Here is a 22,945-nt window from a genome sequence, read left to right as displayed (position 1 = left end):
ACTAACATGGTAGGGACGTTCTAGAGGAGCAAGCCCCTCAAGGAGATGGAATTCTCCAGAATAATTTTGACTAACAATTCTTTTAGTCCCCAGAACTGTGAGGGGAAAATCCACACACTTTTCTCCAAGTATGAGGGATACATAGCAGAGTTGAAGGATTACTTACCAATTTTGTTGGAGTCCTGCCTGAATCATGTCAACTCTGGTAACAGACTCTTTTTTCCATAGCTTTCTTGCCAACAAGGCACCTGTCATGGTGCTGTTGGTAGGCTCAGTCTGAATTCATTCTGCCTCTCTGTAGAACTTCTTCTACAGAGAGATTGCCTGTACTTCGTGTGGAACTTCATTGACTCCCATATTAAACAAAATTAACTGAAATGGCCACCAAGGGGGGGTGGGTGGTGTGTGTGGAAAATGTCCCCCAGTCACACTCCAAATACACTCTTACTGACGTTCCTCCAGAAGATGGACACATTATAGACTGAGATATATACTAAATCAGGCCTGAAAACCCTTGATTTGTAGCCCCAAATCGTTGTACCCAAAACTCTGTTTTGAGTAGTGAGCATGCAAATGTTTCTGATTTACAAGGATACTGATGTGCCTTCCTCTTCTGTGTTCTATCTAACCCTGACTGGCAACCAAGCTATCCAGGGCTGATAGGATCACTTCAAGTCCTGTTCAGGGAAACATCTGAAGCCAATGTTCTCATCCAATACATCTCTTTTACCTCTAAAGGAAGCTTATAACCACCACCACAACCACCCCAACCCCCCTGTCCCAGCTTTTCCTCTCTCTTACAAATTATAGGTGTATTAATCCCCTCTCAGGCAACCCATTATCCCAAAACTTCATTCTTCAATGCCTTCTTCTTTCCCCTCCTTTATGATATCTCAGGAAAATGTCAACATCTTTCTCTTTTTTTCTTTTTCTTTGTTCCATTTTTTAGCTTAAAAAAATGCCTAATCACAGATGCTGTCGATATTTGTATATTCTGATAATCTGTTATCCCTTTTTGCAGATAAACTCATCAATGAAACAACTATATCACATACTGGAAAAAGCAGTAGTGAAGAAAATCCTACAGAACCCTATGGGAAAAAAAATCAAAGTATTAAAAATTTCTAAACTGTAGTCATACTTGCAGCATATCATTATATGATTTAATTTATGTTTCACTACTCTGGGTGTTTCATAAAGTAATAGCATGCTTAAAGAATTTATACAGCTACAATTTGAAGTCACTCTAAAATCTTTTAAACAGTGAAAATCTGAGTCAATTTTTAGATTTACCTGACAGGGGATAGGATGTGAGCTCTTTTTAAAATAAAATTTATTTTAATAAAATGTATTTATATTTATATGAGATATATAAGTATATTTTAATACATTTTAATATTATTTTTAAATAATAATGTAAAAATTTCTATCTGCTTGAGGAATAAATTTATCTCTAATTAGAGTCAATTTTTGGTGTTTCCTAAAATTATCGGGGGTGGGGGGCGGTTGGTAGTGACAGGTTTCAAAATCAAAATCATCATTTTACTTTCCTGCAAAGAATATTGTTCCTTATAAAGTATTTGTATAACCATAACAACCCAGGATGGCTCTCCTCTAAGGCCTTGAATGAGTGGTCTAATTGAAGACAATGGACCTGTCATTACATGAAGCATCCAAGTATGTTTCTCATATGGTTACTGTGAATTAGTTTGCATCTTTAACACTACGAAAACAAATAAAAATCTTAGTCACTTTTTTTGATATATTTAAAAATAGAAATCTCATCATCCTGATGGTGTTCCTTTCTAAAATATCTTCAGTAATTTACTACTAGGCTTGGGTCATGTTCTAATTTCTTTTTTTAAATTTATTTACGTTTTTTTTTTTTTTATATTCCAATTTCTTAACCAGGCATTTAAATATGAAATAATCTGACCATTGAGAAATGTTCAAGTTTCATCTCTGGTCACATTCCCCATCCATTATCTTCACTCCAGTCTGCCCGAGGTTCTCAGAACTCACCAAATCTGCTCATGACTCAGTGGAATGATCTCACTCTTGCCTTGTTTGCCTGGCAAGAAATTTCTAGTCCTCTAAGCCTATAGTGGAGCATCATCTCCCTTTCGAAGGGCTTCTGGCCTTTGCAACTAGAGTTAGGGCATTCTGTGCATACCACTTGTGCGTTTCTATTGCCCCTGCCACCCACCCCCCGCCCCGTTATCCTGCATCATAATTAACAGTGATTCTCGTCTGCCTCCCAAACTGAGAGTGTGCTCCGTCACCCTAAGGCCTGTGTCTTCTTCATTTCTGAACTTTAATGCCAACCACAGCATCTGGCACATGGTAGAAGCTCAAGATATAACTGTTACATGACTAAACTAACAAGTGAATAAGTGCTCTATCACAAATTTACTAAAGTGAACTTACCTTACTTAGTTATCCTGTTCTATTTTGTTTTTTAAACAGAACCAACCAAGGGTCCAAATGAGCCTGCATTTTGGACAATGTTAGCTAAAGGTAAACTCATAGTAGTTAGGTAGCTGGGAAAATGTTTTGGTTTTCTAAAGTCTTATGTAAGAAAGCCAGGATCAGTGTAAATACTTCTAATTTAAGAATTAATAAATCAACATTCTGCTGCCATTATCACGTGTAATAGCAAATGCAAAACAAACCCACAAAACTGATTGTGTCGCACATTTTCTTGTTCTCTCCCCCAAAAGTTTATTCTCCTATAAATGTTGCAATCTTGTCATTCAGTTGATTTATGATTAAAAATTTTAAATAAGGCTCTTGCTCAATGTAGTCCCTTTTTGTGTTTGGAGCAGTATGCATGTAAGCACATGGAGATATGTGAATAAATGCAAGGTATATATCAAAATATATGCATGTATAAAGTAATGCATATATCGTAAACATATAAGCATACATGTGTAGATGTAATGTGCATGTCTTATATATGCACATATAAATGCATATGTAGATGCACACATGTATAAATGGAATTCATGTAGCACACATATATGCACGCTTTGTAAACACAAAATATATACCATTTTCAGTTGATTCCCATTACTTGCAGGTTTGTATTTGTGAATTTACCTACATCTAAAATAAATTTGTAACCTCCCAAATCACTTTCATGGTCATTTGCAGACATGCACAGAGCAGCAAAAAATTTTAATTGCCTGACACTCATGTTCCAGCGGAGGTAGAACAAGGCAACACTCTGCCTTTCTTCTGCAGCTCTTAGACTGTAATTAAGTGTCCTTTTTGTTGTCTATTTAGTGCTATGTGTTTTGCATTTTTGTGCTTTCAGTCAGTGATTTTGCTAATTAAAATGGCCCCCGAGTGTAGTATTAAGGTGCTGGTTAGTGTTCCTGAGCATGAGAAGGCGGTGATATACCTTATGGAGAAAATATGTGTCAGATAAACTTTGTTTAGGCTTGAGCTATAATGCCATTAATCATGAATTCAATGTTAATGAATCAGCAATATACAATAATTAAAGTATCTTTAAACAGAAACACACATCAAGCAAGTTATGTATTGATTGGTTGATGAAAACATTGTGACCAGAGGTTCTCAAGAACCTAAGCTTGCATTTCCCCCAGGAGCAACAATTCAGTATTCACGAAGTCAGTGTTCCCGTGACTTTACGGAGTATAACTGTCATGAATAATGAGAATAAACTCTCTATATTAAACACACACACACACAGTAATTTTCGTGAGTGAATTTTGTTTACCATAACACCAATTTATTGTCTTAACAGCCTTAAATGCAACACCAACAGTTGAGGAGATTGAAGAAAAAGATCAATTATTTCGCCCAATTCCAAGTAAGAACAAATACTTCAATTAAATAGATGCATAAGTGCCGGCACACATTTCAGTGTGTGACTTCACAGCGTGACAATCCTGTTGTCCCTAGTAACGTGGAATGTACGTAAAAGGGTAGCGTGGTGGCTAACGTCATTTCAGAGAGGACATTTGTTGTTTTAAAAAGCGATTGTCCCTAAGCATTATTCTCCAGTTGCCACATATGCAGAGGGATGTTTTCATTTTCTGGTTTTGTGACTTCTATTCCTAAAACAGATAAACCAAACAGAGGAGTAGGCAAGTGAATCGTATCTGTAACGCGGTGTTTTTAATTGATGGACTCTATTTTCAGAGCAGTTTTAGGCTTACAGAAAAAAATGAGCAGAAAGTACAGAGAGTTCTCCTATATCTCCCCAACTCAGTTTCTCCTATCATTCTCATCTTGTGTTGGTTTGGTATGGGTTTTACAATGTAAGAGCCAGTATCCGTATGTTAGTATTAACTAAAGTCCATAGTTTACATTAGGGTCCACTCCTTGTGTTGCACAGGTCTGTGCATTTTGACAAATGCATAATGTCATGTGTCCACCATCACAATCATATAGAGTAATTTCACTGCCCTAAAAATCCCCTGTGCTCCGCCTATCCACCCCTCTGTCCCTAATCCCTGGCAACCACTGATCTTTCCACCATCACCATAGTTTCGTCTTTTCCAGAATATTATATAGTTGGAAACATAAAGTATGTAGACTTTCACCCTGGCTTCTTTTGCTCAGTAATATGCATTTAAGATTCCTCCATGTATTTTCATGGCTTGATGGCTCATTTCTTTTTATCACTGAATAACACTTCCTTGTGTGGATATACCACTTTATCCATTCACCTACTGAAGGACATCTTGATTACTTCCAATTTTTGGCAATAATGAATAAAGCTGCTATAAATATTCACGTGTAGGTCTTTGTATGGACATAAGTTTTCAACTCTTCTGGGTAAATATCAAGAATTGTGATTGCTGGATTGTGTGGTAAAACTATATTTAGCTTTGTAAGAAATTACCAAACTGACTTCTAAAGTGGCTATACCATTTTGTATTCCCACCAGCAATGAATGAGAGAATTCCTGCTGCTGAGTGCAGGTTTTTTTGTAATTTTCATTCATGGATGATATTTATATGAGTAAAAGAACTCGTGATTTCAATAGAAAATTTCACAAGGCAATATATTAATTTCCCCCAAGCCTCTGTCCTACAAATAAACTATTGGGGAAAAAAATGGCATCTGGTGACACATCTAAGGCCTGACATCTCTATTCTGCATTGGATTATTTGACAAATACAGCCATTTGCCTTGCAGGGTTTTAAAAAAATCGAGTGAGTCTTTGTTTAGAAAAGTTATATATGGGAATGACTAATGCTGTGTTACTTTAGAAATATTTTGTCTTTCCAAGTAATTAAATTGAACATGATTAATTTTTTATCATGTATGGAGCACATATTACATGCCAGGTCCTTTATATACATTATTATGTCAGTCCTCACAGCAACTCCATGAAGTTGGGATTATCTCCATTTTACAGATGAGGGAACTGAGGCTTAGAAAACCTGCCCAGGCTTGTAACTAGCTTTCTCACGATTTCTAGTGGTGGGGAATTCCAAACCCTTCTCTAGTTTTGACCATCACCTTGAAAAACAAAATGTACTATAAGCACATCTCTTTACAAAAATCCTTTTAAGGAGTAGCAGAGCAATTCAGGAGCACAGACCCTCTTAACATAATTTGTTTAATTATTCCCCAAAGAATCTGCCTCAAAGTCAAGATAATAGTCACTGATAGCTGTACACATTTCACTCTTTGTGGTCCAAGATCGCACTTTGACAATTACGGAATCAGGGAATACACACGTGAGCTCGCCACTGCTTATGACCAAAACACCATGACCTAGAAAATAATGAAGACCTTTGGAACTTTTGGGTGGGAGAAAGTTGGGGGAAGAGAGAAATATGAACATGGTCATTTCAAGTCACCATTAAGTAAATGTCTATTAAGTCAGACAGAAATTCAGGAAAATGTAAAATGTGGCAGTAAAGATGTATTTTCATTAATAGATTTAGTAAAAAGACCTTCGACATCTCTGGATCTGGACATGATTTTTATTACCTAACTTTAGAAAGAAGTAGATTTCCATTTCTTTTTTAACATCAAATACACTAGGGTGATCTCAGTAACAAAATGACAGATGCAGTTCTTAAACTTCATGGAGAAAGTATCTGGTACACCATCCTTTTAGCATCAGAGAAAACTCAATGTGGGTCCCAACAGTAAAAGGGTATCTTTCTCTTCTGAAAGACGAGGCCCTAGTGTGTAAGTTCGTCACATTTTTAATAGTCATCTCTTCAGAGTCTTGAAATGGCCTTTATTAGTCAGGGAGGAAGATTGCTGTAGACCCATTTGAGCATCTGGTAACCTGGTTTTGAAACCAGATTTTGCCACTTCCTCACTATGTGCCATGGGCGAATTTATAAACTTCTGTGATCCTGTGAAATGGAGCTAAGAACAGCTCCTCCAGGACTATTGTGGTAGTTCAACAAAACAAGCAAAGAGTACTTAGCCCTAGGGAGTAGCCTATACTCTTCCTTGGATTGCATGAGACAAATGAGGGTGCACAGTGAATACCCTGGATGGTGAAGGCGTCTCTTCAGTTGCTTTGCTCTCTTTACTCATCCAGGAAAACATGCTGGAAACAGTTACTCTTTTCCATTGCATTTTCTTTCTTTCCTCTCAGACTCTGATTTGAATGCTACAAATGAAGACACCCTGACCAAGCTACAGGAAATCAAGTTAAAATTAATGCTGGGCATCTCATTGATGACCCTCTTCCTTTTTGTTATCCTCTTGGCAGTCTGTAGTGCCATGCTGTACAAAGTGAAGACAATTAAGTAAGTCCGCAAACCTCTGGAGTCTTTGGAAAATGCATGATGTGAAGCTCTCCCCCTCCTCTCTTTGGTACATTGTTTAGGAAATGTGGCTCCCAAATTTATAAGATCTTGTGTTAGGCTCCATTTCTCCTATTCAGAAAGGAGCATGGGGCTGTCTCTCAGGGAGAATTTTTCCCCAGTATATTAAATAGTCATCTAGAGATAAAAATAACACTCGTCGATTGGAAAGGATATAGAGAATCTAGATATGCATTCTTTTTTGCTAGCCTTGGATCAAAAGGGCTATGAACTCTATTCTAAAGAGCACATCTGCTTAGGGTCTAACATTTTTCATTTATTTATATGGTGTTGTACCAAGTAATTGGACAGAATTAATATGTTATTTTAATTTTTGTGATGCTTTTCTAAATTGAGTTGAGCTGCGAATGTATGTGATTAAAAACAATTCTTGATACATGTTTTCTTTTTCAGTTATAAAAGTAGACATCAGACTGAATACACCGTCAACCCAGAGCTGGCAACTTTGTCTTATTTTCATCCATCAGAAGGCATATCAGACACATCATTTTCTAAGAGTGCTGAGAGCAGCACGTTTTGGGGCACCACTTCTTCAGAAGTGAGAAGAACAGAGACACAGTCAAAATCTAGAACGACGGACATTGTTTCCACAGCCTCAGATGATACAGGCGGGAATGAGGAGTCAGATTTAATTCAGAGTGAGGAACCAAGCGAAGAAACACCCACTGATGAATAGACGACTTTAAGTTTTTGTCAGAAAAGAAGTTTCTTTGTGACTCCATTAAGGTCATGATTTGGAAACTCTGCTGAGAAACTTAAATTTTCTGGTGCCTGAAAAGGAGGACATATTCAATAAAATTATCTCAGCCATAAAAATTATATAATGGAAAAAATACAAGAAAATAATTTAAGGTGTGGAAAACTCATCCAGTAAAAATAATCCTGGACAGTGACTTATGAAAATTATTCACTTTAGGCCGGTTAACATTAAAATGGGGACATTTAGATATCTATCTTATGGGGGGGCATTTTGGGGACTTTCAGGGTAATCACCACTACCTACACCCCTCCCCCCTCACCAAAGCAAAAAGAACACACTTATTTGTGTTTTACTGGCAAAATAGTTATGCCCTATGAAGATATGAAACTAAATTAGTACTAGAGACTCCTAGCATTCTTTTTTTAAACTTTTACCACTTTTTAAATTTGTATTTTACCTATATTCAATTAATTAACATATAGCGTATCATTAGTTTCAGAGGTAGAGTTCAGTGATTCATCAGTTGCACATAATACCCAGGGCTCATTACATCACGTGCCCTCCTAAATGCCCATCACCCACTTCCCCATCCCCCCACCCACCATCCCTTCAGCAACCGTTTGTTTCCTATAGTTAAGTCTCTTATGGTTTGTCTCCCTCTCTGATTTTGTCTTATTTTATTTTTCTCTCCCTTCCCTTATGATCCTATATTTTGTTTTTTTAATTCCACATATGAATGAAATCATATAATGTCTTTGTCTGATTGATGTATTTCGCTTAGCATAATACCCTTGCGAGTGATAAGATTTTTTTTTGGTGGCTGAGTAATAGTCCATTGTGTATATATATATATATACACCACATCTTCCTTTTTCATCTGTCGATGGACATCTGGGCTCTTGCCATCGTTTGGCTATTGTGGACATTACTGCTATAAACATTGGGGTGCAGGTGCCCTTTTGGATAACTACAAGACTCCTAGCATTCTTGTTTAAAAGTCATCGAGTTATCAGTCACTTATGAGGCCATCCACCCCAGGAGTATTTCAGTTTCAAAGAAGACCAATGGAATATGGATATTGTTTCCCTTTGAGGAATTAGTTTCAACTGGAAGGATTTGGGGAATATGCGTCAGATCTTTTGTGGATATGTGTGGAGCTGGGGGGGGGGGGACATAGGTTTTATCGCCTTCCTAAATTCTCACCTACTTTAAGTGCTAGGCGGTTTGGTACATTACATCTCACTGAAAGGCACATTTCTTTCACAGATCAAGAAATGAAAAATAAGGTAAATCAGATACCCTGCCTAAGATCACCTGCTGGAGAGGGGCAAAGCTAAGATGTGCTTCCAAAGCGAGGTTCTCTCTGTGATCCACGAAGGTTACTAGTCAAATAAAACAAAAGTCAAAGGAGGTTGTCAGGAGCAAGGTAAGCCTCATATACATAGAGCAGGAGGTTCCTTGAGGGTCCTTTTAGCTCTTGGGAAATTGCTTTCCCTACTTCTAGCTTAGGTCTCTATAAACCTTCCCCACGGAGGACAGACGGACTCTTTACACTCACCTGCCAGGTCCCCTACCAACCATTCTCAGAGTCATTTGCTCAGTCCCTGATTTCCGCCCTGACTCCAGCCCCAGTCTCACCATTGGTTGCGAAAGCTCGGAAGCTCCGCCTTTGAGTAGCTATGGACTATATAAGACTGACCCTTGAGGGAAAAGAAGTGGCCCGGCAGCTCACCTCAGATCTAGCTGGTAGTGGGCAGAATTCGTGAGCCAGTGGGGGTGACCTTGAGCAGTGGCCCATGCTACCCTCTGCGGGTTACTTTTGCCATTTTCCGTGCCCTTTTGATGGCGCCGGGGGTCTGTGCCAGCGTTTGTTTTGCCAGTTCAGGCACCAGGACATGCGGTGGGAACGGAGTGAGGCAGATGGTTGCAGCTGCTTGGGAGTACTCAAGGTGCGGAGGAGCCATGTTGAATCCACGGGTGAGAAAGAGCTCGTGGAAAGAACGTCAGGTGGGCTTGAGGAGGGGTTGACTACCAACCATTCCCACCTGTTTTCTCCACTCACCCTTGAGAGGTGCCGAGAATTTCCTTGATCAGAAATAGGTGTAAGTCACGTTTCAATCACCGAACTCCTCTCCAGTACTTAAAAAAGTATTATAGAGTGAGAAAGTTAATCACTATAGCATTACTATGGCTAAACTGGCCCAAAGAGATGTTAACCATATTTTTAGGAATTGACTTCTCATCAGTGGAGATAGCTTGCAGATACCATTGCAGATACCATGTAACGTGCAGTCAAGTTATGGTGGGGGGTGGTTGGGCATGAAAAATAGCAGGTAGTCCTTACTGGTATCCACCTCCTTTTCCCCACTTCCTAGTCTAGAAGCTAGAAGAGGGTCACACAGCCCAGGCTGGTGGGGGTAGGGGGGAAGCTTCTGATTTTTCCCTTAACTGACTAAACCTGCATTTCCTGGGCAGATTCTCTGGATATTTCCCCTGAAAGGACATTAAAAAAACCAATTGCTTTTTAACTTATCTGTCTCTCTGGCATTTTGAAACACCCTCTTATTTCCTTTCTCTGATGCCCATACTCCGCCTATTCCTCAGCCCTCAAAGAGGGACTTTATTTTCCTCTACCTTAGCTATTTAAGGGCAATTCCTACAGAGTGGCTATTACACACAAGAGAAAAACAAGCGCTTGGGTTAGGAAGACTAAAGCCATTTATAATTTCCCAAGACTAAATCTCCCCCCATCACACCCCCAGGATCAGGAGCCTTAAGTGCCAACCTTTATTCTTTCTTTCTCTCTCCCGTGGTAAGTATGTCCTGAGATCTGCCAAACAGTAAGGGTGCTATGGGGGTTCTAACTGGGAGCGTTTTTCTCAGGCCTTTTGGGTGGTCGCAAGATTCCCGAAACCTGGGGGATGTGGGGCAGTAATGTTTGGGAAGATGGAGTGGGCTGGAGGTCTTAGGAGCCTCTCTTCCCCGGGTCGGGAGAAGAGAGCACCTCCGCCACAGCAACCGAGGGCTGTGCGCCCCCGCCCCCCTCTGCGTGAGCGGCTCCGCCCGCAGCTGCGCGCGGGGCGGGGCCAAAGTCACGTGGTCAGGGAGGCGGGGCGAGCGGGGCGCGCTGAGCAGGCGGTCCTGTGGACCGGCAGATGCCGACTCCTGGAGCGCGGGGTCCTAGGAAGGCATGCACAGGTTTGCTGGCTGTGAGATGGACTTGTGTGGTTTTCTCCTCCCTCCTTGCCACCCATCCCCAGTGTGGAGTTACTATAGGGGTTTTGTATGCTCTGGTGAAAGGAGATGAGGTAGGACCCACTTTGGAGCAGAAAGTATTTACAATCCAGAGGAACTCCTCTCAGTCACTTCTAGCCTGAACGAAGATTGTTAACGTGTGCCTTCAAACTTCAAAATTAGCTCCCTAAATGTAGCTTCTGATGAGGAAAAAGAAGGTTTTTTAACTGGTGACATGGAGAGAAAGTGTAATCTCTTTTTTTCAATAGCGCCCCCAAAGCAGTGCCTAAACAGCCTTTCCTGAACCAAGGCAACCAAATAAAACCCAGCTTATGCTAAAATGCAATTCTGGCTGGTTATCCAGAGATCAGTCGCCTGTCCAAGTGTATTTAAAGGGAAATTTGATCCAGGCGTTTGTTTGGATCCTAGGATAATTCTCATTCTTATGCTTGCCTTTTGCCTTCTCCCTCCCTCCTCCGCTCAAATGCCACACACTTCTATAACACATTGTTTTAGATTTCAGCAGAGTTAATTTCTTAATAGAAAACGAAAGGCTATTGAGCCAAGACAGTGCTCATTGTGTTAAGAAGAAGCATGTGTGTGTTACCAAAACATGGGGCTTATCTAAAATAAATTCAGAGATTCAAAAATTGGGACCCATCTAAAATCTGAAATCTCTCGAGAGAAGAGAGAGGTGTGTAAATTATCCCATAAATGACAGAGGAAAGTGTATCTTGAAACGAGGGAAGAAACTTGTGATTTCCTTAGATAAAAGTCAGGAAGGAGCTGCCAGGTGCTGTGAACAGTCATTACTGCAAGGCTTCTCTCGTTACTGTCCTGGTTTTTCCTCAGGAGTGTGAATCCAAAACTGCTCTGGAGTTTTGTTCTATTGACTGAATTTTTTTTTTAAGATTTTTTTTTTTTATAATGTATGTTGGGGAGGGGGTGTTTTATGTTTGAGGCAATCAGTAGAATACCAGGGACCTCAATGAAAATTGTGAGGTCCATTGAATTTAGGAAAGACTGGTACTTTAATTAACTTTTTCTTATAACCAAGATGTATTGGTGTATGAACCTATGTGCAATTCTGTGTAAGTCGCATTCAGCTATTTGAACTCTTCAAATTGTCACTGGGTGGTAAATAATAAGGTGAATAGGGTATATCCAAACTGTATCACATTTGACACAGTTTAACAATTATGTGTAAACCTGGCCTGCCCCACTGATATATAGTCACTCTAGTAACGAGGCACGGATGTTATTTAATCAGTCATGGAGATGGGCTTGACATTTGAAAGACTTACAGAGAGCTAGTCCTTGACTTCTCATTCTGCTTCTGAGAACCAATCGTGTGTTAATGGCTGGGTTTGGAGGAGCTAATGTCCTTCTGATAGTAAACTACCTGTCCAGGATATTCTGGTGTCTGCATTTCACCTGAGGTGATTTTTTTAAAGATAAAACAAAACTCATCTTCCATTAACAAAACTAGGCACAACTATGGAAGAACTGGAAAGGCTCAACAAAGAAATTGAATCTGTCAAGACTGAGGTTGAAGAAAAGCAAAAGAGGCTCTCCAAGTTTACTTTAATGCTTGAAGAACTACCGCGAAGCCACATTGCTTCCTTGAGTGACACAAATTTGAGGCAAGATTTTCTTGAATATAATAGCCTTCTTCCAAAGGAAAAGTGGAATGAACCATCAAAGAACAAAGAGAGTCAGCCTAGAAAGTATGTGCTGGACCACAAATGTCCAGCAACAGATCTTGAATATGATCCCTTGCTCAATTATTCTGCAGGGCTGCTTGGCACATCGAAAGCCAGGCAGGATGAGACTGATACACAGCACCTCTGCCACTTGAAAAAATCTGTGGGGGAAAATTGCCGCAAGTCCCGAGAGAGCCAAAGACCTTATGTTTCACCAATAAGAATTACAATAAACCTTCAAGAATCTGATGAAGATGACCTTGTAATGGATGTACCTCCAGTCATGCCTATTTCTAAAAAGTCTAAACCTTTGAGAGGTTTCAAATATCAGAATATGGACAAAAGGTTACATATAATGTCCTCAGAGGAGAGAAATCTTCAAATTAGCGGCACAGAAGTGGAAAAACTAGAGAAAACCCAACTAACCACACAAATAGATGATGACGGTAACAAATTAGAACCACCAAAATGGCTCATGCAAGGTTCACTAGATATTAAAAGTGACTTAAACTTGTATGGTGTTAAAAGCCACATTTCTAAGATGGGAAGCTTTGGTGGTGAGAAAAACTATGTCTGTGTTTCAGAAGAAAGCATACCTTGTGCACCTCTCAGTGACAAAGAAATACAAAACAGAATCTGTAACGAGAGTTATCCACAGAGCAAAAAATACGTAAAAACAATTTATGATGCTCAAAATGAGGAAAGTGAATGTCGGTATTCAACCCAGCCCCAAATCTCTGACTCAGATGAGCCTGCAGAAGACAAAGTGCTGAGAAGACAAGACAAGAGTCAGGACTTCACTACTTTTGAAGACAGCAAATTAGTTGAATTTGATTTTGATAAGGAGCATACTGAAGAGGACACTCCCTCTGATTCAGATGACACTATGAAGGAATGTCTTCGAATTTTCACTGAGTTCACGGAAAGTAAAGCTTGTAGAGAGACTACTAAACAGGTCAGTTTGTTTTTTTTTAATCCTTTTCCTAAATTTAAAGGAGTTTCCCTTAAATACATACTCTATTCTGAACTCTGTAGAAATATTAATTATATAACGTGTATATAATATATATTCTAATACTTGTGATTAGTGATATATTGGGATGACGAGGCAAAAACCTTGATAATTGGCTGGATAGAGTGTTTTGTAGACTTGACAGATTCCAGAGGCCATGGTAGTACATACACCAACTTATAGTTGATTTCCCAACTTAGAGAAATCTTCTATAGTAGTGTATGCATGTCAAGTGATTCAAATTATTTTTTTTTGTGAATTATTTCTTAATAAGTTGCCCCATATTTTGTAGCTTGAATTCCTGTGGCTCTTCAGGAAGAATGCTAGAATTGCCTTTACTCTGCTGAAATTGGATAATTCTTATCTTTTCCCCACTAGGCTTCAGGAAAGCAAATGGAATTTGAGATGTTGTATTATCAAAACACTTCTGGACCAAAAAAGAGAATTGCACACATTGCCAAGTTTGATGTGAGTTACTTAGTTCTTCTCTCGTGGGGCACATTATTTTATAAAGTGCATGCCTTGTCATTTTGAGCTTTAAGTATGTTCCATTACTTACTGTCTTGTTATCCACCTGGGGGCACAAGTGGACACTCAGTAAGTTGATTCCTACTTGTAAGCATTTTCTGCATCCTTCATTTTCTCCCCATTATATAACATTTTCATTAAAAGCAGGTATGTTGTTAATGCATAGCTTTTTAACTATAAATTGCTATGGTTGATCCTCATTATTTCCAGATTCTGTATTTGCGAATTCACCTATTCATTGAAGTTAATTTGTAACCTTAAAATCAAGACTTGTGTTTATGTGGTCTTTTGTCAGCCAGGATAATGGCAAAAAAAAAAAAAAAAAATTGCCTCACATGCACATTCCCAGCTAAGGTTGAACAAGGCAATACCGCCTTCTTGTTTCAGCTCTCCTACTGTTAACATATGTCCTTTTCTCAATCTGTTTAGTGCCATGTTCTTTGCATTTTTGCAGTGTTTGTTGGTGATTTTGCTGGTTAAAGTGGCCCCCAAGTATAGGGTTGTCTAGTGTTCCTGAGATCAAGAAGCCTGTGATGTGCCTCACAACGGCGATGAGTTAAATAAGCTCTGTATAGGCATGAGTTATAGTGCTGTTGACCAGGAGTTCAATGTTCATGAGTCAGCAATATATACTAAGTAAAGAGTCTTTAAACAGAAACACACATAAAACAAAGGTAGGTTATTGATTGGAATATGACAGGAGACTCTCTTGAACCTAACTCTGTGTTTGCCCTTGGAGCCATGGTTCAGTATTCCCCGATTCGTTGTTTGTGGGACTCTGTAGAACAGCAAGTGCTGTGAATAAGGGGAACGAACTGTAGATTTTCAAAGTCCTTTAAACCTCTTGTAACATTGTATGTGCTGAAGTTCTTTGACTTCCATGTAAGGAAGTTAAGGACGCAGTGCTGTGAGAAGTATTCCTTTATCACTTTGGGGTTAAAAAGTGCCATTTAACAAACCCCATTTCTCGGCTCTATTCTCTGTAGTACTTGGACTTGGGACACACGGACAGCAGAATCTTCTGCATGGCGTAAATAGAGTTTACTTCCAAGTCCCAAATAAGAACCTGGATTCTGGTTCTTTGCAGAATAGTTAGATGTCCTTGGGCAAGTTATTTAATTTCTCTGAGCTTCATTTTCTTTATCTGTGAAATGGAGATATGGAGTATCTCTCCAAGAGTCAGATATATAGGGACCTACTTGAGTAGTTTCCCCTTCTCTTAGGAAAAAATTTCTGGAAGCTAATATTATTTTCACTTTTCCCCCTTAAAAATTTTTTCCCCACTTAAAATAAATTCTCAGAAATGGAAATAACAGGACAAAGGAAGATAGAATTTTAACATTTTAAAAGTATGTTGCCATATTGCCTTCCAGAAGAGTTGTAACAGGGTACAGTCCTATAGGGGTTTCAGGGTTCCCATTCTACAAATCTTCACCAAAAATGGGTGTTAATTTTTTTAAAAAAACCTGTCAGTCAGGGGCGCCTGGGTGGCTCAGTCGTTAAGCGTCTGCCTTCGGCTCAGGTCATGATCCCAGGGTCCTGGGATCGAGCCCCGCATCGGGCTCCCTGCTCAGCGGGAAGCCTGCTTCTCCCTCTCCCACTCCCCCTGCTTGTGTTCCCGCTCTCGCTGTGTCTCTCTCTGTCAAATAAATAAATAAAGTCTTAAAAAAAAAAAAAACCTGTCAGTCTGGATGACATTTTATTTCCTTGTTTTGTATGACATTTCTTTTGTTAACTAATCAAGCTGAACATACTTTCTGGCTTTGCTTTCTCTCGTACTGAATGTTGCCGTAGAAAAGTCTGAGGCTAGCCTGCTATTTCTCCCTTTATGCATCAGCTGATACTTTTGCCTGGTGACCTAAAGAACTCCTTCCTTAAGTTCCGGTAACTTTGGTAGGATAGGTCTTCCTCTTAGCTGTTTTATTCACATTTTTACCTGCATATAAAATTAAGTGTCATTTTCATAGGAGAATTAATGTGTTCTCCTATTTCAAGAAAATTTTCTTGTATTATATGCTTAAAAGGTTCAATTTTCTTCTCAGTTTATTTCTGGGAATACTCCATTTATGTGTGTGTTGTATTACATGGGGTATTATAAATGTAGTCTGTTTCGAAAGCCTCTGTGCAGAAAGGGAAAGTGAAATGATGAGTCTTCTCAAATTTTAAAATAATTTCTCTGCGTTTTCTGTTGATGCTTTCTAGGTTCCAACCAGTAAAGAGATCATTAGCCCATTGAGGGAGGCCGTTCCCCCACTAATTAGTCACCCTGCAATCCTTCGGGCCCAACAACAGGCAGTGCAGATAATGGCTGACATAAAGAGTGGGCAGGCTTTTCTTGCTGCCCCTTCAGAACAAAAGAAAATATTTGCATGTCCGATCTCTCAGACCCATAGGAAAGCCTCAGAAGGTATGAGAAAAATCAGTTAAGAAATGGAATTTTACCTTATTTTAAAAAACCTTTCCTATGAAGTCCACATATTACCAATTATAGTTGAGTCATTGACATGGAACTTTATGTGAAATAATATGATTAGCATGATAATTAAATCATTTATGCTATTTATCCCTGAATGCTAAGCCATAGAGGTAATATTTTGCAAGCCTGTCTACGTGGAATGAATAGCTTTATAAATTGTCTAAATTTGTTCTAGATTATATTGGGATTATCTATTGGGATTTTTTTGTGTTTACATTTTGTGTCAAGAAGAGAATAGAGTCTGTAAAGGAAGTATTATGAAACCTTGAATTGATCATTAAAATAAACTCTAATCATCTGAGGCTAAGGCCATTAAAACTTACCTTTTTTTTTTCCCCTTGTTCATTAAAACTTCTTAGAAAATTCATCAAACAGGCTTCATCTGGATGTGGTTCTATCAAGGGAAAAGCCAACTGCAAAACCAAGCAGATCACACATTCCTATGAAAAGTATTGCTTCTTTTCCTATAAAGGTATTATAAACTAAGTCTGAAGACCAGAATTTTATTTCTAATAACCAGCTTTTCTGTATATACATAGAGCCCCTAGGAGAGTGCTTCTATTATTTTTTTCTGGAGATCCCTTCTTCAGATAAATGCCAGACCCCAGAGAGAAGTTTCAGCTTCCTGATTATTGTTCGATACAGTTATTTTCATTTTATGATGGGATTTGTGTCTGCGTGTCACATTCAGCTATTTTGTTGATCCTATTCTTAGAAATATTGGGCGTATTTTTAGACGTAAAACCTCTGTGGCTTTGATGAATTTAAGACTCCTACAGCTTTTTCAAAGGAAAGTTTCACATTGGAATATACCTTTCAAGAAACATCCAGTGAGGGGTGTCCAGGTGTATGTATATGAAGGGGTGGGGGAGGCAGGCAAACCTTCAGTAAGTAATGCTATCAGTGATACAGTAGTATAACCTTCCCTCTTTAGTTATTTTTCTCCTATTTGTGGAAATTACTTTTTTTTTTTTCTGTTTACTAAGTATTCTTCAGCAGAAAACTACCTGTTAATTTTAAGGCTTTCCCCCTCCAGAGAAACATCAACAACTCCAGAGAAGTGTAACATTGGCTTCCCCCTGCCCAAAGTGAGGCAGATTAACTGATTTTAGAGCTCTCAGCGTCTTTATAAGTTCTTCAAAAGGCATGCTAAAATTTTTGATAGCTGGCATCATGTTAATATTGAGTAGGCACAAATCCTTCATAAATTTTATTTAAGTCTGAGCATTTTTCTTTGTGAAATGGTAACTGACATTGGGACCTATATTGGTTTTAAGAATGGGTAAGTGACAAACTTTCCTATTTGCTGAGCGTAGGACCACATCAGAGCTTGAAGATTCCAGGTGTGGAAAGTCGAGAGAGGAGTTGAGTGCTCAGGTCAGCTACAGTGGGCTACACACAGGGTGCAGCCCTGACTTCGCAGTCTCATGGCAGACTTTTGTGAGTGCAGGCCATTTTATGCCTTGTATCATTCTATTTTTAATGAATTTAAAACTTGAAATTATTTTTTAATTTAACTGCTATAGAACTTACCTGAGAGAGTTTTACTTCTTTCATACATATAGTAGGAATGTTAAACAGAAATACATGTTTTTCTTTTCTCCCACCAACAATTCTGTATTTAACAAGATGCCGAAATACAAGGTGGCTCATCGGAAGCGGGCTTTGGTCACGCCAGAATCCTCTTCCAAAGTCCCTGAGGAAGTAAGACAACGCTATGTCAACCTCTTTGTTGAGAAGTATTTGAGAGTTTATAAAACAGAGGATGAGGCTCTTAACAAGGTCAGTACTGAATAGTAAAGTATATCTGAAGATACACATACTTTGTGACTATTACATTGAATAAAAAAACTCATGGGGCACAATTAGCAAACAACTTCATTAATTTTCTTTTCACTTCTTTTTCAAAACCAGGCTGTGGGACCAGTTTCTGGAGGACTTTTCTGGTCTTCTTAAGTTGTAAAGAGTATCCTGGTGACTCTAGTGATAAAAACTGGCCTAGTCCCATACTTTTCTTATCAAGGCCAATAGTATATTAATCTGAGTAGTGTCTCCCCTCCTTTATATAGGGCATATACTGTTGAGTGAACCACAGTCCCCAAAACTCCCTATTATATACATCTATTTACTCCTATTTATGGGCCAGGCCTGGTCTCTTGGAGGCACTTGCGTTTGCAAATCCTACTCAAAACCTTTTTTCCAAAATTAAACCTTTCAAATCAGTAGCAAGAACTATAGTTCTTGTCCCCGTGTGCATCTTCAAAAACCAGTGTGGACTGTGTGAGTAATAAGGAGTCCGGGAACTATGGCTCACTACACAGAATGAGTGCAGTCTGAAGGGGAGAGACACTACTTAGCTCCATCTGATTATTGCCGTTTGGCAATTCAAGCCCAATATTTATGGAATTCTAATCTTTTAAGCATTGTTCTGTTAAAATCTTTTTTTAATACTGTTAGACAAACACATGTCTGAGCACTAGAATTGGACTTGGTGCCATCAGGCCTCTGATTGAGGCTAATTCCCATAGCTCTGGGAGGTTGTATTTTAAATTTTTTTTTAAGATTTTATTTATTTGAGAGAGAGAGAAAGCAAGCATGAACGGGGGGAGGGAGAGGAGCAGAGGCAGAGGGAGAAACAGACTCCCCCCTGAGCAGGGAGCCTGACGCGGGGCTCAATATAATGACCGTGAGATCACGACCTGACCAAAGGCAGTTGCCTAACCGACTGAGCCACCCAGGCGCCCCAGCTCTAGGAGGTTATAAAATGGACCATGAGTGAATGCAACAAGAGGCCGATTTCACATCACTTAGGAGGAAGACCTTTATAACTGATAGGCTGCCCATAAAATGGCCGCTTCACAAAGCAGGGAGCTTCCGGGTGCTAGAAACATTTGGGATGTAAGTGAAGTTGTCATCTGAACAGGCTCTTAACCATCTGAGCCACCCAGGCGCCCTGAACAGGCTCTTGTATTAAGAGTGAGGAAGGACTCGAGAATTCTTTTTATTAACAGCCCTATCGAGATATAATTCGCATACCCTAGTAATTCACCCAATTAATGTGCATATTCCAGTGACTTTTAGTATACTTGTCAAGTCAGGCGTTTGTCCAACCACTACAACCAATTTTAAAACATTTCCATCACCCCGGAAAGATCCCCTGTGCCATTTAGCTGTCCCTCCCCCAGCCCTCCATATCTCCTAGCTCTAGGCAGCCACTCATGTGCTTTGTCTGTAATTTGCTATTCTGGACATTTCTAGAAAAAGGAGTCATATAATATGGGGTTCTGTTGTGACCAGCTTAATGCTTTCACTTAGCATATTGTTTTCAAGGGTCATCCGTTTTGTAGCATGTTATCATTACTTAATTTCTTCTTGCTGAATAATACTGTTTTATGTATATACCTATCCATCCGTCAGTAGATAGACATTTGGGTTATTTCCACTTACTGGCTATTAATAATGAACATTGGTGTGTAAATGGACATTATAAGATTTTGCATGGACAAATGACTACATTTCTCTTGATATATCTAAGAGTGGAATTATTGGGTCATATGTCAGTTCCATATTTAACTTCTTGAGGCACTGCCAAGCTATTTTCTAGAGTGCTGCTCTGTTATATATGCCCGTCAGCAATGTGAAGGATTCCAGTTTCTCCGCATCCTCACCAGTGCTTGTTATTATCTGTCTTTTTGTGTAGCCTGATTTTAGTGGGCATGAAGTGGTATCTGATTGTGATTTTGATTTGCGTTTCCCTAATGACTAATGATGTTGAACATATTTTCATGTGCTTATTGGCCATTTAGATACCTTCTTGGATATGTCTGTTGAAATCCTTTGCACATATTTTGAGTTATTTGTCTTTTTATTATTGAGTTTTAAGAGATCTTTATATATTCTGGATACAAGTCTCTTAGATACACCATTTGGAAATATTTTTTCTTTGTGTTGTGTTCTCAATTTTTAATGGTATTATTTTCAGTACAAAAAGTTTTTCATATTGATGTATTCCAATTCATTTGTTTTTCTTTGTTGCTTGTGCTTTTGGCATCCTATCTAAGAAGCCAAGATCACAAAGATTTATTCCTATTTTGTTTTTTTTTCTCAGAGTTTTACAGTTTTAGTTATTACATTTAGGTATATGATCCATTTTTAGATGATTTTTGCGATGGATATTCAGTTATCATAGCACATAGTTGAAAAGACTGTTCTTCCCCCTTTATCTTCTTGTCATCTTTGTCAAAACCCAGTTGATTATAAATATTAAATATAAATGGCCATAAATTCTAGACTCAGATTCTATTCCATTGGTCTTATTTCTACCCTGTGCCAGTCAGTACCACACAATCTTCATTACTGTAGTTTTGTAGTAAGTATTGAAGTTGGAACCGTGACTCCTCCAAATTTGTTAAATTTTTCAAACTGTTTTGGTCCCTGAAATTTACATATAACTTTTATGTTCAGCTTATATTTTCTATAAAAATACTGAGTTACAATTTTGATTGCCTTGAATCTGCACATCAGTTTGTGAAGGATTGTCATTTACCAATATTAAGTCTTGTGAACCATGAACATGGAATGTCTTCCCATTTATTTAGATCTTTTAATTCCTTTCAGCAGTGTTTTAGAGTTTTCAGAGTACAAGTCTTGAACTTTTTTCGTTAAATTTATTCTTAGGTATTAGTCTTTTTAGTACTATTGTAAGTGGAATTATTTTTATAATTTTATTTTCAGATTGTTCATAGCTGGCATGTAAAAATACAATTGATAATTTTTATCTTGTATCTTGAAAGTTTGCAGTACCTGTTTATCCTAATATTTTTTAGTGAATTCTTTGGGATTTTCTTTATACAAGATCATGTCATCTGCAAATAGAGATAGTCGTCTTCCTTTCCTATCTGGATACATTTTATTTCGTTTTCTTACCTAATTTCCCTAGCACAGATTTCCAGTAGAATATTGAGTAGAGGTGGTAAGAGGGGGCATCCTTGTCTTGTTCCTTTCCTTAAAGGGAAAACTTTCACTCTTTGTCCATTAAGTACAGTGGTAACTGTGGGATGTTTTATTTTTACATGTCCTTTATCAGGTTGAGAAAGTTCCCTTCTTTTCCTAGGTTAAGTGTCTTATCATGTTGGATATTCTTAAATACATTTTTCTTATCTCTTGAGATGTCATATAGTTTTTGTCCTGTATTCAGTTAATGTAGTATATTACATTGTTGTGGGTTGGTTTTTTGGTTTTGGTTTTGGGTGTGTGTGTGTGTGTGTGTTTTATTTTTGTTTTTATCTTAAACTAATGCATTTCTTGAATAAACCCCCTTGGTCATGGTGTATAATCCTTTTTTATGTTGCTGGATTCAGTGTGCTAGAATTTTATTGAGGATTTTCGTGTCAATATTAATCAGATCTAACAGACACCAGTCTGTAATTTTCTTTTTAAAATATTACTGTTGTTTTTATTGTGATAAAATATGCGTGACATAAAATTTCCCATTTTAACCATTTTAGGTGCACAATTCAGTGGTGTTAGGTACATTCACAATGTTGTTTGACCATCATCACTATTTCCAGAGTTTTTTCTTTATCCCAAACATAAACTCTGTATCTATTAAAGAATAACTTGTCATTCTCTGCCCCCAGCTCCAGGTAACCTCTGTTTTACTTTCTGTCTCTGTGAATTTGCTTACTCCAGGTACCTCATCTAAGTGGACTCATGCAATATTTGTCCTTTTGTATCTGGCTTTGTTGACTTAGTATAATGTTTTCAAAGTTGATTCATGTTGTAGCACATAACAGATTTTCATTCTTTTTGAAAGCTGAATAATATTTTATTACATGTGATACCACATTTTCTTTATTCCTCTATTGATGGACATTATAGTTTTCTTTACGGTAACTTTCTTTTTTTGCGTCTCAGGGTTATAATGACCTCATAGAATGAGATGGAAAGTGTTCCCGCTTTTATTTTTTGGAAGATTTTATGAATGGTTGCTATTAATTCCTTCTTAAAAAAATTCTTCTTTAACTATTTGGGAGAATTCATCAGTGAGGTCTGGGCTTGTAGGAATTTCTTTTTAATAATTCATCTCTTGGTGTATACTTGAGTTAATTTCAGAAGTTTTATTTTTCTAGAATTTCCCATTTCATCTAAATTTTCTAATATGTTGGTATATAGTTGTTCATAGTATTATAATTCTTTTTATTTTTGTAAGTTCTGTACTGATGCCTCCTCTCTCATTATTGATTTTAGTAATCTGAGTTTTCTTTCTTTTTTTTCTTGGTCAGCCTACCAAAAGTTTTGTCAATTTTGTTGATCTTTTCAAAGCACCAACTTTTGGCTTTGTTAGTTCTCTCTCTTTTAGGAAATTCTTTATTTCATTTATTTCCACTCTTTATTATTTCCTTCCTACTACTTTCTTTGGGTTTGGTTTGCTATTAAAATTATAGCTGTTTTTTTTTT

The 22,945-nt window shown here is 38.2% G+C and overlaps 2 protein-coding genes and 1 long non-coding RNA gene across 4 annotated transcripts in view; 2 read left to right on the top strand and 1 right to left on the bottom strand.

Annotated features, from left to right (window-relative positions):
• Positions 1–49: 49 nt before the first annotated feature.
• EQTN (equatorin) lies at positions 50–8,124 on the top strand. The gene is made up of 4 exons (XM_081803056.1): positions 50–2,517; positions 3,773–3,838; positions 6,602–6,755; positions 7,227–8,124. The coding sequence occupies exons 1-4, from the start codon at positions 2,505–2,507 to the stop codon at positions 7,507–7,509; spliced, it is 516 nt and encodes a 171-aa protein (XP_081659182.1). The 5' UTR covers positions 50–2,504; the 3' UTR covers positions 7,510–8,124.
• A 151-nt stretch (positions 8,125–8,275) lies between these two features.
• The window catches only part of LOC115942269 (uncharacterized), a 28,881-nt gene continuing 14,211 nt past the window's right edge, over positions 8,276–22,945 (top strand). Inside the window, exons 1-6 of one of the 2 annotated variants that reach the window (XM_081803048.1) lie at positions 8,276–8,959; positions 12,257–13,425; positions 13,861–13,950; positions 16,213–16,417; positions 16,846–16,958; positions 18,116–18,268. In XM_081803048.1, coding sequence (XP_081659174.1) covers positions 12,265–13,425; positions 13,861–13,950; positions 16,213–16,417; positions 16,846–16,958; positions 18,116–18,268 — 1,722 coding nt within the window. In that variant the 5' untranslated portion in view covers positions 8,276–8,959; positions 12,257–12,264. Of the gene's footprint in view, positions 8,960–11,751; positions 13,426–13,860; positions 13,951–16,212; positions 16,418–16,845; positions 16,959–18,115; positions 18,269–22,945 lie in introns of those variants that run through there. The other variant, XM_031032003.2, reaches the window with a different exon arrangement.
• LOC145717034 (uncharacterized) overlaps positions 16,517–22,945 on the bottom strand; it is a 13,479-nt gene continuing 7,050 nt past the window's right edge. Inside the window, exons 2-3 of the long non-coding RNA XR_014140014.1 lie at positions 18,020–18,182; positions 16,517–16,899 (exon numbers count right to left, since the gene is read on the bottom strand). This is a non-coding gene — a long non-coding RNA (uncharacterized LOC145717034). The remainder of the gene's footprint in view (positions 16,900–18,019; positions 18,183–22,945) is intronic.

This window comes from Leptonychotes weddellii, chromosome 14 (genome assembly GCF_054177405.1).
Source record: "Leptonychotes weddellii isolate Sample4059 chromosome 14, ASM5417740v2, whole genome shotgun sequence".
NCBI classification, from domain to species: Eukaryota; Metazoa; Chordata; class Mammalia; order Carnivora; family Phocidae; genus Leptonychotes; species Leptonychotes weddellii.
Note: the sequence above shows the minus strand (reverse complement) of the source record. Positions and strands in the feature narration are given on the sequence as shown.

Bases quoted from the DNA above. Each gene is read 5' to 3' on its own strand.
- EQTN (XM_081803056.1), top strand. The intron at 3,839-6,601 runs GTAAGAACAAAT...CTTTCCTCTCAG, and splicing joins ATTATTTCGCCCAATTCCAA to ACTCTGATTTGAATGCTACA. The intron at 6,756-7,226 runs GTAAGTCCGCAA...TTTCTTTTTCAG, and splicing joins TACAAAGTGAAGACAATTAA to TTATAAAAGTAGACATCAGA.